The sequence below is a fragment of the Columba livia genome, chromosome 1 (genome assembly GCF_036013475.1).
Source record: "Columba livia isolate bColLiv1 breed racing homer chromosome 1, bColLiv1.pat.W.v2, whole genome shotgun sequence".
In the NCBI taxonomy this organism is placed as follows: Eukaryota; Metazoa; Chordata; class Aves; order Columbiformes; family Columbidae; genus Columba; species Columba livia.
This window is the reverse complement of record NC_088602.1, coordinates 132,117,392-132,135,683: the sequence shown is the minus strand read 5'-3', so window position 1 is coordinate 132,135,683 and position 18,292 is coordinate 132,117,392. Positions and strand designations below refer to the sequence as shown.

The 18,292-nt window shown below is 39.9% G+C and overlaps 1 protein-coding gene across 9 annotated transcripts in view; it reads right to left on the bottom strand.

The window, feature by feature from the left end:
* Positions 1-18,292, bottom strand: part of PIK3C2G (phosphatidylinositol-4-phosphate 3-kinase catalytic subunit type 2 gamma) — a 354,168-nt gene that overhangs the window by 255,263 nt on the left and 80,613 nt on the right. For 8 of the 9 annotated variants that reach the window (XM_065030454.1, XM_065030418.1, XM_065030425.1 and 5 more), the window contains 4 exons: positions 17,431-17,582; positions 14,181-14,333; positions 7,007-7,766; positions 1,134-1,216 (listed from right to left, as the gene is read on the bottom strand). In XM_065030454.1, the coding sequence (XP_064886526.1) occupies positions 1,134-1,216; positions 7,007-7,669 (746 nt within the window). In that variant the 5' untranslated portion in view covers positions 7,670-7,766; positions 14,181-14,333; positions 17,431-17,582. Of the gene's footprint in view, positions 1-1,133; positions 1,217-7,006; positions 7,767-10,516; positions 10,806-14,180; positions 14,334-17,430; positions 17,583-18,292 lie in introns of those variants that run through there. The other variant, XM_065030447.1, reaches the window with a different exon arrangement.

The window sequence follows — 18,292 nt, the reverse complement described above, 5'->3', positions numbered from 1 at the left end:
CACACTGAAGAAGTTGCTGCAAAACAGAAATGTCTTCATTATGTTCATCTTTATAGCCCTGTAATCAACCTCATTTATTTTAAAAAAAAAAAAAAAAACACAATCAAAAGCTTTTCCTGTAATTATAGCACCAACTTAAATGTAGAATGTTGGGACATCAAAAAAAATCTGAATATCTTAGAGGAAAGCCTGTCATGTGGAATGTGACTTCATGCATCTGATGCTAGCAGAACAGGGTTGGGGTTCAGACTGATGGTTGGGGTTCAGCCTGATGAACTGTGGGGTTAAAAAAAAAAAAAAGAAGGGAAAAAACCCACCAAAACATACGTGAATGAGTATGTTTTTAAGCTGACTGTCCACCCTGTATGAATATGTAATATATTCGCTGTTAATTCCAGGGCATCACCAAACTGGATTTTTCTTTTAACTTGTAGAGAAGCAGGCTTGGCTGATCCTGAATACAGCTGATTCATTAATGTCTAATTAGGAAAAAAAAAAAAAAAAGGCATTCCATTTTCCAGCTACTTTTCTGGGAGGAAAAGCAGGCATTTGTGCTAACAACTTCATAGTGTGATCAGTGAATATCTACACAGGAAAATGAATCTGCACAGATGGTCTAAAAACTTGTATGACTTAGGGCTCTTGGATTTCAACACAATCTCTTTTTCTGAAGATTAAGTAAAAAGAATTCTATCCCATTAAGCCACGCTATTAACTGTAACGATAAACAATAATTAAAGCTGGTTTTGTCGCTTGCTATGTCTCACTTTTCATCATGACAGGATGTAGTAATTCTGTTTTCAGTCAGCTCCTGCTCCAAGCTACACAGGCACTATTATCGTCCAAGACAGTGGCAGAAAATGGATCTTAAGTTTCACACACTATAAACCATCAACACTGAAGACTTAGCTGTGCTTATCACTGATAAACGGGACAGCTAAAGGAGAAAATATTTTCAGAATTAATAATCCTTTGTGGATTTTAATCTTTAAACCAAAATTAGAAGCATTTCCAGATTTAAGTGGACACTGGAATTGTGGCACTGTTCAGGAATGCAGGGATAACCATTACAATTAATGTAAGTGGAATGTCATAGTTGGCTGAATAAAGGTGTTGGGGGGTTTATTACTTACTTCTCCACTGCATTGCAAAAAGCAACTGTGTTTTCATTACTTCCTTGATTTGCTTCAACCAGTTGGATAGACCAACATGTAGCCTAAAAATACCAAAATGACATCAAAAAAAAACAGAGCTCAGTTAATTAGATAACAGAAGCAGAAGCAGCATAAGGCATACCTTGCATTTGGTTCCATGAGAACTAACTTTCATACCTTATCATCCCTCCCCTGATTTGATGGAGCTCCAAATAAGTACAAATAAGCCCATTTTGACTGCCCTCTAAATGCTTTCAGAGAGTTTTTCCCCCTCCATTCAGAATATAAGGAATTCCAGGCAAAACTTTCAAAATTCACCTAGTGTGAGAGCACAGATAACTATAAATGCAGAAGATGAGTGTTTAGTTTACAAAAGGGAGAAGGGACTCCCTTCAAACTCCATTAACCTGTCAGGTAACTAAGTCCCTAAGACAGATAACAGGAAGCCAGTGTATTCTGTTGAACACTTAAAATCCCCACATACTTTCTCTAAACTTGGAGAACTGAGGTCTGAGCTACTTTTTGGGCCAAAGCACCCCGCCCCCCTTGTCTATTTGCCACAATACCTTTCAGTCAGAATGTTATCTCTAGGAAGGAGCTTAATAGTGGTATATCTGCAATCCCATTCTCCTGTTGTACAGAGAGTTATGTACAATGCTCACATGAGACACTGACTTTTAAACCCTTCAGAAAGAGAAGGAACTAACGACATGTCACAGAAGGGGACATTCAGATACGGCAAAATATATTTTTCAAAATTATTTTAATAAGAATTTATATACAAGTGTGTAAATTTGCAAAAATTAGTAACATAAAGCAAATTTCTGGACAACTAAGTACAATATGCACTAAAAGAAGCCAGCTAGGAAACCACAGTTTAAAAGATGGGGTGAGTATAAAAGATGATCTGTTGGGAGCTGGCTACTGGGGAGATCACAATGTCAGAACTGAAAGCTCAGAAGTTACAAAGCTTTTACAGGTACCATCAGCCTCAGGTCTCATTGTATGTAGTATTTTCATTAACCACAATAGCACAAACATTAAAGAAGTGCTTATGAAATTTAAAGATAATAACAGGGCACCATCAATAGAGGGAAAAATTGAAACATCTGGTAGCAAAAACAATGGATAATCCTGAGGTGTCAAATAAGATAGTGAAACTAAATTTAGCAATACAAATTAGTAGTGCATCATCTCCTGATTCTAAGGACTGCTGAAAAAACTCCTTCAAAAGTCAGTGAAAACATAGCACCTCCCCTGGTTCACTTTTTTCCACCTCATTTAGATACCTACCTTACAATTTACCTCAGCAGATAGTAATAAAAATTTCTGGTGTAGGTTTACTATTTAGAAATTATGAACAATTTACTAACAGTAATGGCCTCCCAAAATTATGTAGTCTAAAAAAAACCCACCACACAAACAAAACAACAATCACAACAACAAAAAACCAATATTCCTGATCACACTTACATCAGGGTAGACAGCTTTACACAAAAATGCATTGACAAGGCTCTAGGAAGTTTGCATCTGGGATGCGGTGTACAATACCTTGTGTACCTCTATAGTCCAGATGGAGGAATTCAAACCAGAACAACTTCAGAGAGACATTGCTGTGTTTGTGGGTGAGCTCTGCAGCCAGGAGCAGAAGCACAGCTCACAGGTAAAGCTACAGCAGTTGTTGTAGCAGGAGTGCAAAGGGAGCCCAGAACCTGCACTGAAGATTACGCAGTGATGGTGGTGACGTGCCACATGGTGTGATCTCCGCCACAGGGTGCAGATACTGCCCCTCTGGACAGCCGAGATTTTGACCCACGTGGAGCTCCAGAGGGAGGATGCTGCGGCCCAGGCCCCTGGCTGCAGGGTTTGTCTGGTGCCTCTCCCTGGGGCTGGGGAGAGCGGTGGCCTCGCTGGTGGGAGCTGTGCTCTGGTTGCGGTGCCAAGCAGCTGGTGAAGGAGCTGCAGGAGGAGGTGAGCAGACAGGAGGAAGAGAAGATTGGCACGGACTCTGCAGAGCTAAGGACCACCCGAGCCCTGTGCTGCAACAGAGGGACAACCTGAGACTACGCTACAGGAGCCGTGGATGGAAACTTCCACAGAAGTGAAGGCTGGAAACTTGCTGCTTCCAGCAACACAAAAAGGCTCCTCTTCAACTTCCAGTTCTGTCACTAAAAGTGGAAAAAGTACATCAGAAAAGAGAGATAGCGGATAAATGAAAAGCTAAAAAAAGTAGGCCATGGGTAAGAAAAGGTGAGGCTGGGACATGTCACTGAATGAGACTGAAGATATTAAAAGAGAAAAATTGCATTTGGGAACTGAGGAAGGAGGAACAGAGAGGAATTAAGCAAGGAAGAATTCCCCAAGTCTAATAAAGGAAAATCAGCCATGAGGACATGGGCATGAATCCTCCAGTTCATGGCTTGAAGAAGAATGTGACTGTAAATAATTACTAAAGGATGGCAAAAAGGAGCTTGACAGACAAAGCTGGAATCCAGACCCTCTCCTGCAGGGAACAGAATCAACACAGGAGGCCTCTTGCCTCTCTGCACCTTTGCTGGCAGCTCTTCCGAGTGAATCCGAATGGCAGACATGCATCCTGTGTAGACTAGTAATAGTCTGCATGGAAGGAATTAATATACCGTTGCTAACTAACTCAAATTAATTCTGGTGACAGATGTGTACTTAGTAGATATATAGTTCCAACTCCATTGATGAATCAAGTGGATCAGAGATTTAGTTTTGTTCTTTCTCTTTTCAGGTGTCCAGAAACTTGAATTTCTTCCCATTGCACATGAAGGTAAAATATGAATTATCGCACATTGCTTTTCTACAGGACTCCAGTCTCCACTCACTGCAAATATCTGAAGGTGTGCAGTGAATCAGACAGAAAATGGTGGATGAAGAGAACAGATGACAAGAGGAAGAAAGTAACAGAGTGTGTCCCTGGATGAGCAGAATCTTCTTCCATCCACAGATTTCTCACATTATGCTAATCAAGTCACCTGAGCCATCCTTCTCAAATATGAACAACAACTGTGTATTTCTCACTTCTAGAGTACCCAAACTGAAATAATGAAGTTTGGTCTGATGACTGAGCTTGTGTGAAGAAGTAAGTCTTGCTAGTTTTTCTGAAAACATTCAATTCTAAATACCGTAGATGGAGTAGCCAAATCTACTGGATACGTTTTAGGCTGCATTTCCATTTTCTTTTGAATACAGACAAAATCAAATCTCTTTTCACAGGTATGTTTTGAAGACAGTTTCTTTAGTACTTTTGAACATCTGACTTGGTGATGACGAGGCCAGATACAATTAACATGCCCTTTATTACACTGGATGCATTTTGATTAGCACACACAAAATAAAGCCGAGGGCTACACAATTGCATCTAAGAGCTAAGGATCAGAATGACAGTATGATTTCAGCAGTGTGAATATTTCATCTTGCCTATCTATGACTTAATGCTAATCTCCATGTTTCAGCATCTATTCCATTTCACTCTGTCTGCAGCCCTGGTTCTCATCTCCTACTCATCAGATGCACCAGTCATTCATCCTGGACCTCACCAATCCAATCTGTGCTCTTTGTCTTTCTTTTTCTCTGGTGCTTCACCTTTGCAACCATACTGACAGTCTTACTCAGCATCAGCCCTGTCGCACCACAGCCCTTATCTTTTTCCAGCCCAGTAGTAAGGATCTACTTTTTCATAGACCTTTTTTTTTTTACCCTTCTTTCTCTAGACTTTCTTTCACTCTTATTTTCCCTTTTTTACCATCTCAGGGTTCAGTTACCAGCTCCTTGCTTTGGATCTCTTTCTATCCTGACATGCCTGTTTCTCCCTGAAGGAATTCCTGTGACCACACCGATTTTTCTGCTACAAATCAATTCTTTCCTCTCTCCCATTTCTTCCTCTGCTAGCTAAACAGCTCAAATACTTCCCTAACTTAATCAAATCCTCCCACACACTCAATTGTAGTCGCCCCTGACTCACTCATCTCTTCTCTTCCCTCCCCTATAATTCTCTCCTCTGTCACAGAAGTGTTTGTGCCTGTTCCTATATGCCTGTTTCCTCTAGCACCTCTTCTTCCCATACCACAATTTAATCTCCTCCTGCTCATTTGTATCCCACTATCTCCTTCTCTCATGAGATGGCTGGTTTTTTTCATCATGCCACCAGCATCCTTTAGTTTTCCTACCGTAAATAAAAAGCATCATCTGCCTTTCGTCTCTCCACCTATTCATCCTCTCCTCTTTTGTATTCATCACTGAACTTCCAAAATGTGGTACCCAGGATTAGTCTGAAGAGGCCCTGTCCTCAGGTATACTTCCCCACCTGCCTACCTATCTGACTGGGTCTGCATATATTTACCTCTATAGTTCTCCTTATTCACAGACATAGAAACAAGCCAATCAATTGGCTCTTCTCCTTTGGTTTATGATACTGTGATCACTGGGAGTTAAAAGCAGAAGGTGAACCTACAATGTCTTTTAATATTCACAATGCAGAGGTATTCTGTAGGCTATTTCAGGATTCCTGTAATAATTCAGAATGCTAACAAGGAACAGAGGAAAGAGAGGATTTATCATTTTCTTTCTCCTTCTCCATGTCAGGACTTTGAAGGAAAGAAAATTAGGAGAGATATAGCATCAGAGAGAGTCATGGGACTCCCATAAGACATCATTATTAAAAACATCAAAGCCACAAATGAAGCTACGAACACCTGATGGAAGGAGGAAAAAGAGAGTATTTGCTTCAAAAAGACAGAGTGTATGTCACAGGATCCAGCTTCCACAGTTATAGTAGATATGTCTGTTTTTAGAAAATAATTATATATGCACACATAAGTGCATGCAGAACATGGTGAGGGCAGGACATGGTATGTCCCATCTCTCAGAATGAGGATATCTCAGCCAAAGTACACACAGAGACAATTGTCTGGATCAACAGAAAAACAGATTCAGCCTAATGTATTGCTAATTTTTAGGTTTCATATCAGACCATACAGATTTGTTACTTCTTTCAAATACATTTTACTCCATATTTCTGTACTTATCTCTCCGTGGTAGTTATATGGTTCGATGAACCACAAAATGAGTCTACTGGAGCATTCTAGACCATAATCTAGATTATTTTCTGATGTAAAATGGCAATTTTCCATTAGAGTCAATGAGGATACTTCATTTTATACTAAGTCAGAAACTGGCTCTATTACTTTCAAATTAAGTCTTTTTTAATAGGTAAGTTGCAGAAATGAATTGACATTTTAAGTTGGTTAAAACATGAAACAGGTAGGACAGAGATTCTGTCAATATCAAATCCTCACTACTTAGCCAGAGTAGCCACCTTCCCTTCAGAAATAATTTTTTATGGTCTGCTGGGTTCTCTTCAGATATTGGAATCAAAGGAAGAGGATGCTCAGATGTTTTCATACTGTATAAAAATCTCTTAACTAATAATGTACTGTTTGTTTGAGGGCATAATCCTTGCAAAGATACAAAAATACTGTGGGAAATTCTGATTGCCAAGAAATCATGTTACACAATTACTGGAAAAATATACCTGACACATCTCTACATCTCTGTCTTTGGAAGTAGTAAAGACCAAATGTGAAGTGAATAAGAAGTCTCATATTTGCTTTTGGACAGCTGAATCATAAGACACATGAGAAAAACCCTCTACACAAGCAAAAGCTTTTGATTTCCCCAAGGCATGAATGTTTTATCTTCCACCAGGTCTTTAAATCAAGTGCTTCCTATCCATGTCGCATCATTGTGAGTGAATACACAAAGTTCAAGGACAGAAACAAGAATCAAGAACTTTAAGCAGTGTTAATATGAGAAAATTTAAATACCTCTCTGTCATATCCAGAGCTGCTGGGCCAGGTAGGTTCCTTGTTGCATTTTCTGGAAATGTCTGTTAAATAAGCTTCTCCATATCCACTTTCATCTCTCACTTGTCCAAATGGGTAGTTGTTTAACAAAATGGGACACTGAGCATCAACATTGTCAACACCTATCTGAAAGCTCAGATTTGTATTGCCTCTTTCCACATTTGAATGATGCACATTCGTGACTGGATTTATATTATTCCCTCCATAAATTTCTCTCTCTTGGCTGTAGGGGTAGGGATCCACTAGAGAGAAGTTTGTGTAATCAGACAGTAAAGAAGATCTGAAGCCAACTGTTGGTGACACTGTGCCTTGCTGCCAGTGAGAGACAGGATTTCCAGGGTAAAGTTCACCATAAGCAGCTGGAGGCTGACCACAAAGCTGCTGGTCAGGCACAGGCACATTCAGACCAAACGCATCTAATGGGAAAAAAAATTCTTCAGGATGATGTGAATGTGATGAACCATAAAAAAAAAATTCATTGCTGACTTCATCAACTATTCGATCAAATCCTAGACGGACCTCTCCAGCAGAACCAGTATGGTACATTGGGTAAGATGCTTGGTCCCCATCTTGTCCTTCATAAAATTCGTTGTGTGAGAAGGGCACCCTCCCGAAGTATGCCATGGCTAATTCTTCTCTTCAGCCTTATTAAGCCTTGGGGATGTGTTACAGTAGTTCCAAGGTCAAGACAGTAATGTTCAGAACTGGAATGACATACCCGCTGAAACAAAGCACAGAATAAAAGTTAAGCCCAAAAATATCTAGTATAATGAAAGCACTACGCTTCTTTGATCTTTTTTTGCTTTAGAGATTTCTTCACAGGGTGGAAGTATTTTCTTAATCTGGAGCTTGATTATTCTTTTGCCTGATCCTTATTTTCAGTTGCATTTATTATTACTATTATTAAATAAAAATAATAATTATCATCACCATCCTGGACTCCTAAATAATAGCAACAGGATGCCTAAAACCATTGCTCTAAATACTAAAATACTCTTTCTGACAAATATTAAAGAAAATCTCCATATTATTTCCATTATTTTACAGTTGTACAGCACACTTAATGGAGGAATATAAAACAAGCAGGTAGGAAAACTTCATATTAATGGTCACTTTAACAGCATTTTCACTCACATCTTCCTCTTGTTTTGTGCCTCAAATTTCTTTATATTCTACTAATTTTTATCTTAGTGTAATCAGGTGAAGTAAAATCGAAGAACATAGAAGATGTGGACCTCCAATTAATAATCAAAACGGTACACCCAAAAAGCTTGGATAAGGCATACATAAAGAAAAACAAATATAAATACATCAGTCTTTTTTTTTTGGTTTTCAAAAGAGATAGATATATCTTCAAAGCCTTAGGTTGTATCTTTTTTAGTAAACTAACAGGCAAGGGCATGAGCTTCTGCAGAAGTTCGTCATCATTCATACTATTACTAGAAAACTTCCTGATATTACTTTGGCACATGGCAAGTAGTCCTATGGTTCAGATGGGCAGCGTCTACCAGAGACTGCTGTCAGTAGGCAGGAGAACATCTTTTTTGGGAAGAGTGCTTAGTTCTAAAACTAAAATCTATTCTGGGCCGCTTGCCCTCAAGGCCTGGGCCTGTTTCATTTACTGATACAGATGTAGCCTAAAAACACAAATGACACAGAACAGCAATACCACATAAAGTACACAGTTGTGCTGGGTACTTTATCACATAAAGGAAATAGAAATATCTGATTTACGAATTCAATTAAAAAAAATGTATTCCCTGGCAGAAAAAAAAAGAACAAAAAAGCTACCAAAGTGAAAAGTATACTCAGAAATTGCTAAAGCTTAGCTCCACAAATAACTTTTCCAATATGTCCCCAAGATCTATACTGTATTAGCTTAGACAATAGCGCCTTGCAATGAAAATCTATATTGCAACAGAAGGTATTCATCACAACTTTATTTATTTTTGTTTTATTTGAAGTCAAACTCTAGGTGACATAGGCTCATGTCACCTGCAACAAGGAATGAGAAGAGAAATGAAAAGTTAAATAGGCTGAAATGAAATCTGCAGCTTTGAGCCTGAACTACTCTCTCAAGCACTCAACTTAGTGATTCCATGTGTGTTTGCCTTGCTTTAACTATGTTAGGGAAAAAAATAAAAATAAAGCATTTATGAAGTTACACTAAGCCAGATAACCAAAATGATGCATACCACTTCAAATGGTGATCTAAGCATGAACTTCAGTTACAGTCTCTGCACCACTCTCTCAGAAGTTAACTACATTTTTAGATGGTATCATTTTTGCAGGAAAAAAAAATAATAAACATAGCAATAAGGTTTTTCATGAAATTGTCCTCATTTACAACTCCGTTTCTCTTTTCTACAGCAGGTGAATAAAAGAAAGAAAACAAGAAAGAAAAGGATATACCCATTGTCAGGAAAGATGACTTTTTTTTTTTTTTCCTTCTTGAAAATGTGAATGTTTCAGGAAAAATAGAAGATAAAAGAATTATGTCTCCCTCCTGACCCACCTTTCTTAATAAAGTTTGGCTACCTGGAAGACTATAATAGAGGCACGGAAAATAAAATACGTTTTATGCCCTTTCAACTGATTCTAAAATGTTTTCACTGCATTTCAAACAAATTCTGATACATAAATGTCCAAAAGCTAACCTTGCTTATTCAGCCCTAAGTCTTTTATGCGTAACATCCCACATTTCTCCGACAGACATTCTCACACATACACAGAGCCCACCTCCATCTATCTGTATATGAATTCTTATCTCCCACATGTTCCATATTGCTCAGAAGTATCAGCATATCATGCCATGTTATGCTGTAGATGTCCATGGTTTAAATCTTACCTGCTAGGTTGGTTAGTAAGACTAGGCTCTGTATTTGGGCCAACTCTTGATGCTTTTCAAAACAACATACAAAGTTCACGAAAGTATCTGGCTCTTTGCCAGCCACTGTTACACCATTTGAATTATGTAAAATGCAATGATAACACTGAATTTTCAAAAAATCACTAATAAGGAAAAATTTGTAATGCATTTTTGAAAAAAAATGCATAAAAACAGTTAAATTTTTAGGTTCATTTTTTTCGTCTTGTGGTTTCTGAACTCATGTTTTGGAGGGTTTGGCTTTTTTCCTCCTACAGCTACAAAGCCCTCCTTTGCCTTTTAAATGACAGCCGTGTTTTCCCATAAACATGTGGTTCTGGGATTGGGGGTTTTAAGGGAAACTCACAACAAATGCCATAAAACATTCACTACAACTCAAGAGATCTGACAGCATTACACAACGCTCACAGCATTGCAGTTGCCGTCCAAGAACATGAAAATACTTCCTGTACTTCAGCATACATATACATTCTCGTATAAAATCTTGGTGCACTGTGGACTCAACTTTCCCTTTTTACCAGAATGCAGGAGGAGACGATCGGGCCACTTGCTAAGCAGTAACAATATTTGTTGCACCCTCTTACCTGACACACATAATTTGTTAGAAGAATATACAGTCTGCTGTGTCTTCCATTGCACAGACAAATTCAGATGACCTATGTTCTTTCAGTATCAAGAGGGTGTAACTTCTTCCTAAGACGCTTTACTTCCTGTTCAACCGGTTTACTATGGTAATTATTCTTTCACATCTTCCTTCAGGGAAATTTCAAACAGCAGTAACAATAAAAAGCTAACAACTTATCTGTTCTCTTTCTCCATTTGGGAACCCAACTTTTTTTTTTTTTTCTTAACACAGTGGTAGATGATCTCACACTGCCAGTACAAGTATCAAATATGCTTAAAATAACAAGACAATTTCTCCAACAGAAAGACTTGCCTCTTAGAAAGCTTTCTGCACTACAGCAGGATTCGGGAATTTTACTCTGCTCCATGTTCATGCAGCTTCCATCTATCTGCACTGGTGGTGCGTGCTCTGAAAGGAGCTCCTGGCTCTGCTCACAAGAGAAGGGGATGGTAAAAATCTTGCATGGCAGAGAAGCCGTCTGGCTTTGGCTTCTCAGTATGCAGAGCTGGGACAGTCTAATGAGGTAAGAACCTCCCTTACGCTGGGATATTTCCCAAGGACTGCTGAAGCCTTGCCTCTCTCTGCAAAGGGCCTGCTGAAAGCTGTAGCAAATACAGCACTGGTCACAAACATCTCCCTGGACCTCAAGGAGCCCAGGACCCTCCATAAAAGGGAGCAGTAGAGGCTGCTCCAGGCACGACACAGTGGGAGTTCCCTCAGGGACCATCTGCCTCCACACTTCATACCATTCCTTAAAAAGGTATAAATTGCTCCACTGAAGTGGCTATTCAGAATTCATACAAAATCCCAATCCTAGTTTACTCCAAGGCTGTCTGTCACAGGCAGAAACATATCCTCAAAAAGGGTGAGGGAGTCATATCAACAAAACAGCATTTCAGTTACAAAAGGCTGTGCAGTAAGACTGAACAGATTAGGATAAAGCATTTAAAGTTAATAATTAATCTCAGATATCTTGTATCAGATAAACTGAATGAAGTAATAATTTGATAAAGCATTATAAGGAAAATTCTGCCCTTCAAAGTATCGCAAAAAGCCATCAATGATGTCATTGTGATTCAAAAGCAGTTAGCCAAGGGCAAAACTTATTTTAGTTGGCAAAAGGTGATGCATTTTTTGTCATATATTCTCCAACCCTTAAAATGTCAACTTGCTCCACAAACTATTTGGTGACATTTGTGCTGTACCATAGTCATTACTGGTGATGACTGTGAAGCGATCCTGAGAGAGAGGAACATGCCAATTTTAGGAACTGCCATTTCAGAGTTTATGGCAGTGTGATGTTGCTTCATCACGCAGGGACTGGACACAGTAAAAGGAAGACTACTAAGAAAAAAGAGGAAATATGCATAGGAAGAGCTCCTATTCCCAAGCAAAGACAGAAGTCTACATGAGTAAGATGAATGGAGTTGGGACGCGTTCCCCTCTCACCCCACAGTGATTTCCAGGAGAAGGTTATGAAGGATTTTCTTGGGAAACTCTGCACAGTTTCAGGATTTTATTAGGCTTTTAATATGGACACTGCTTTTCTGTTTCCCACTGAAGTAGTAGGCAGGAAACTGCTGAGTCACTTTCTAGTCTAATTCCTCCTAGGACTACAAGGAATTGCCTCCGCCTCTTTTGCTGGCATGTGGGACAAAATCTCTAGAGACAAAGAAGACTGTATACTCCCTACTAGGATGCTGCTTCTCTTTCTGTTAGATGCTCTAGCTGCTCCACCAACTGGCAGGAGCCTCCATCTCTCAGAATAAAGAAGAATCATGGATTTGATTTAGCCATATGTGAGTGTGCTGGTATGAGCTAGGTCTGACAGAAAAATGAGGGTAAAGAGCTGACAAAGTAGTCGCTGTAACACACGCCAAGACGAAATAAAGCATCTGCAGCAGGCTTTTTCTCCCAGTGTTTCTTCACACACACTTCGGAGCTTTCCCAGACTGCACCCTTGCATTTGAAGCCGTGAGGCTTTGAGTAATAGCAGGCTTGCAAAAGGGAATGCAGCACAATGTTTCACAATCCGTGGGGCCAGAAAACTGGCTAAACAGAGAGCCAGTGAGGAAACGGCTACATTTCGTAACAGATCCAGCCCGTCTGTGTTACTATTCTCCAGTGCCACCTACTGTCAATTCCCTAAAACCGCGAGGCAAGGAACAAAGATCACTATGTCAAGCACAGCAGCAATTACACTTTATGTCTGGCTGCAGGGAACATCATAGTATCTGTCATCATCACTGACAAACATGGCCCCTGTCAGAAGGTTGCCCTTTATGGGAAAGATTCATGATTGTTGAGATCCTACTTGAAGATGAGATGGTGTGATGCTGCTTCTCTCCGGTCAGTGCTCCAAAGTACGGCTGCATCAGAGCAATGACGAGGTATCAGCAAAATTACTATACATGGGTCCAACAGGGTTTTTCCATGCGCTGGTGAAATGAAGTGATTAATGTCAACATTTTGTCATGTTTAAGTGGCAAATGAACAAGAACTCTGATATATTATATATATATATATATATATATATATAAAAGATGTTAAGATCTGAGGGTTGTGGGTTTTTTTATTATTATTACAGGCCCTTTCTTTCTCACTTACAAACTTCATCAAGCAGGGGTTCTGCCTTCTTACCCGTTTAGTAAAACCCAGCAGTGTAAACGTTGCTGCGCAGAGAAAATAAAAGTTGCAACAAACACAATACAGGGTTTGAGTCATTGCCAAATGATTCATTGGTAAAAGAGACATTTACTGTAAAGGGCAAAAAGAAGATTTCAGGTCTGAAAACACTCCCCGCCCTCTACTCACACAGTAGAAGTCTGGGAAAGGCCAGAGAGAGAAGAGAGCGGTGGTAGCAAAGTTACCCTTTTCAAAGAAAAATAAATACAAAACATTTTGTTTTACATATAAAATGTTTTCACAGGATCTGCTGACACCTACATATAATATACAAAGTTAGTGTTACCAACACCCTCTTGAGGTTTGAAATACACTGTTGTGAAAGATCAACCTCCACAGTCTGCATGCACAGACTGCAAAACCAGCCATGATTGAATGTAGTCTATGGATTTTAATCTCTCCTTTTATTTGAACATCTTTTGTACTTTGATCCTCTGAAAGGAACAACACATTTTACCAGAGTTGTTTCTGGCAGAAACAATTACTTCAGCTTTAAAAAATCAAATTACTGAGAAAACTAAGTACTGAAATGGAGAACAGTCTTATCACAACCATCTTAAAATATAGAGTTAAAATAAGACAAGCAAGCAGATTTTTGTTTGTGTATATACACGTCTACACACACTCATATATGTATGCTTATATATAAAAATATATATGTAAACATATATGTATATGGATACATGCATATATATGTGTGTGTATTTATATGTATATATATATAGATCTGTCTATAAAAGCCTAGTATATGTGTATACATACATAAAAATGCCTAATAAACACCAAGTGACTCAAGAAGAGCTGAGATGCTTCAGGAAATAAGTCAAGCCACAAGTTTCAGCTGAGCAAGTCAAACATCCTAAAGCTGAAGAGTGCTTGAAGCCAAAGCTTCTTGTTCATACGGGTTTATAAATTTCACCTGGTGCTGTTTCTCTTACCTTTTGTGATGTTTTCCTCTGTTTTCTTCTGCTATTCTTTTCACCTCCCCACTCCAGTGTGCCTGCTCAATGGCTTTCTGTGAAATTCAGCTTTATCTTTCCAGTGTATTCAATAAGGTTTGTTGACCTTCTAGCAATTGTTCACATCATACACTGTACAAATATAAAAACACAGTCTCGTGATACTAGCACACTGTTAATACAAGCTCCCTAGCCACTACAGTAGGGTTTTTCCTATGGAAAATTTAGTGATCTGGCTCATCTCCACCCCTAAGACCCTTGCCCATTGCAGCACGTGGTGCATGGGGCTCTCCAGGAGCAGGGCCAAGAACACCTCACAGCACAGAGCTCGGCCACACCTAGCTGTTAATATTGTGATTGCCTTGAAAAGGACCTAACTTAAGTATTGTTTTAAATTCAGCTCCAAAGTGACCACAGAAGAGGGAAGGGGAAATGGTAATATGGTGACAGCCAATGGTAAGACAAGGGGCAGTGGGTGCAAACTGGAACACAGGAGGTTCCACTTAAATATGAGAAGAAACTTCTTCTCAGTGAGGGTGCCAGAGCACTGGAACAGGCTGCCCAGGGATGTTGTGGAGTCTCCTTCTCTGGAGACATTCAAAACCCACCTGGACACCTTCCTCTGTAATCTCATCTATGTGTTCCTGCTCCAGCAGGGGGATTGGACTGGATGATCTTTTGAGGTCCCTTCCAATCCCTAACATTCTGTGATTCTGTGTAATGAAGACCCACTTGCACTCCATCTGGGGTTTTGCTGAGTGGACCTTCAGTTCACATGATGTGTCAACTCAGTGACTTGTTGAGTATTCAGACGAAGTACTAGGACTGAGTCCATTTCTCTCACTAATGTCACAGGTACCTTCAGTAAAACAAGTGAAATTATAAAACCTTAGACTAGGTTTAGACTGTAAACCAGTATATATAACACTTTAAGTTAGTATATACTGTAAAACTAGTATAACATCTGAATCAGCTCTACAGTCTTTAGCAACGAAAACAGATTAATAATGGTTTAAGCATAAAAATACAGGCATCTAAAGCCAAAACAATAACTTGCTTACACAGTATTAACCTTGTCTCAATTTGCCTTTCCACAAGGATGCTTTGCTTCCATTTGCAATAGTGCACATATGGCAGTACTACAACATCTTAAATAATGCAGTATTTCTGATTTTTTTCCTGAACTTCTTGCACATGGGTAGCTTTTTACATCTTCCGTCCAACTTTAATTTTACTGTCATAATTGCTCACAGTACAACTGAAACACTTAAAAAAAAAAAAAAAAGCCACACACAAACCATATGGCTTTTACAGAAAATAGTTTGTGGGTGTATATATAATCTTTAAACCAACTGAACAGCATTCTTAAATGCAATTCAGGATATAAAGCATCTGCTTAGATAGCTAATTTGGCTGCATACTTAGGTTGCCAGCAAAGCATTCATTACTGTTTTCATTAAAACTTTACCTGCAGCATGAAAGCTAACAGTAATTTAGTTGAGTTTTCACATAAATAATGCAAAGGGACTGCTTACCTGCAATAAAACATATTTCTGCAGACTACTACATGGAAATTAAGCTCACAGCAGCACTCCACCAGAATCAGATCAGCCCATGAATGAGTGGCTGACAAAGAGATACTTGCAGCACTGAGAATGCAGCTTCATCTGTCACCCCCTGGTATCTTCCCCATCAATGGTACCCACAAGATTATTCTTAAAATAGCAACTGCTCTCTGCTGTGTCAGGTCCTATGCTAGCCTGATCATGGTTTTGCTAATGTTGTTTTTGTATTTATGAACCAGGCAAGCAACAGGGAAGAAGACCTTGTTCACCAGACCTGTAGAATTAAACAGGCGAGGTGCATCCACTGGGGCTGGGCAAGATGCTCACACTGCAGCACTTCTGCAGCAATAAACCCTACCCAGTGATACTGAAATTACTCATCCCATTGCAGTAGTCAGGATTTAGATTTGTGTTCTGCCTTGCACTACTTCGAGCAGCCCAGCCAACCCTTACTGTTTCTGCTCCTCTGGCCTCCCCACCTTGTTCTGTCTTCCATTCAAGTGCAGGAATAAATCAATGCCAAGAAGTGAGTCAGCAGGACAGTGCTTCACATCAGAGGTGAGCTGCTACACACATACAGCTGGGGGGAAGTGCCAAGCCCAGGTGGGCAAGGCAAGAGAAAGTTGTGCTGATACAGGGATACCTCAGGGGAAAATGAAGAAGGAGTTAGTATCATGGCGCAATGGCCTCTACAGGTGGCTGGTATCTTCCAGGGAGAAGTTTGCAGCTCACAATTAGATCAGATCATCTGGCAAGCATTGGGTTATGAAAGGAAGAGAGAAAAGCATGAGAGTGCCCTACTCATCCCCACCCATTCAACAGCCCATAAAAAACCCTAATTCAAATAGTTCAATAGTCTGTACAACGACAGTAGTTTCCTGGTACTGTTGGGTAGGGAGTGGCAGGTAACTACTCTAAAATAAACAAGGAGTACCACCCATCGCCATGGCCTACAAGACAGCCAAAACCACCATGCACTGATGACATGAATTCAAATACGGAGTGACACACTTTTCACTACAGTTGCCTGGGAAAGTGAAAAAAAACAGAAAGATTGGGGTTAGGTACATTCTCTACATTCAGCGGTGATGTCTTGTCACTCCTGCTCCACCAGCCTGTGTGTATCACAGAATGTTAGGGATTGAAAGGGGCCTCAAAAGATCATCCAGTCCAATCCCCCTGCTGGAGCAGGAACACCTAAATGAGGTTACACAGGAAGGTGTCCAGGTGGGTTTTGAATGTCTCCAGAGAAGGAGACTCCACAACCCCCGTGGGCAGCCTGTTCCAGTGCTCTGTCACTGTCACTGTGAAGAAGTTTCTTCTCAAATTTAAGTGGAACCTCCTGGCTTCCAGTTTGCACCCACTACCCCTTGTCTTACCATTCGTTTCCACCAAGAGGAGCCTGGCTCCATCCTCGTGACACTCACCCTTTAAATATTTGTAAACATTAATAAGGCCACCCCTCAGTCTTTTCCAAACTAAGGAGACCCAGCTCCCTCAGCCTTTCATGTGTAGGTCACCTCACTCTCCTTTGAAGTTCATGCAAAATAAGACATCTCAGTTTAGAAGAAGTTTTAGACTGAGGGCAGTGACCCTGTTACAAAGAGATGCATCACAAGCAGCACAACCATCTCACTTCTTTCCCAAGGAAGGCCTGAACTTACCAGATCCACCTGATCCCAAGCACGGGAACACCAGACTGCTCCTTCCAGTTCTGGCAGCATCAGTGTGGGAGCTGTCCTGATGCAAACCTCCAAGCCTGGACACCTGACTGCAAACCTGCAGCATTCAGGTCAAACATGAGCCTGGGGTATGCCTAAAAGCAAATGAATACAGAACTCACTGTCATTTCAGCTTTCATTAAGGGCTGGTTATTTATGGAGGAAGGAGTTTCAGAATGTAAAACATCAATTTGATCCCAGATGTTGAGAGCCTTAACAAAAGAAAAAAATAAAAAGAAAGAAATTTAAATACACCTGACACTCAGGTGCTGAGGTGTTTATCTCAGAAGGATGTACTGCAGGTGTCCAGGACACTGTCTAAAATAAGACATCATGTTGTACCACAGTAACATGCCTTTCCTTTGAGGCCTAGCGTCACAGCATGCTACAATTGATGGCCATGAAAAGAACCTCTATACTGGAATTTGAGAACATAAGCATGAACATAACTTCATATTAAAACTCATCCACAGAATTCCTTGAAGATCTGTACTTTCTTCTGCCTGCCTCAGTTAACTGAGTCATGCCTACATCATCTGACAGCAGCAAATCCAAGAAAAATCCAGACATCCTAGACTGAGGCTGGATCCCACTCACAAAACATTGTTCATGTCTGCTGCAGACTAGGAATAGTCATCTCATTCTTCACTTCATTGATCTACTTTTATACTCTTGATTCAGATAGAGTTATGCAAACTTCATGTTTGCTATCAGGCTATGAAGAAGCCTATTGTAACTAGGATATGGATTTCTTAGATGTAAATGCACATGCAAAATAGAATGAGCTTTGATATTGAGATTTTTT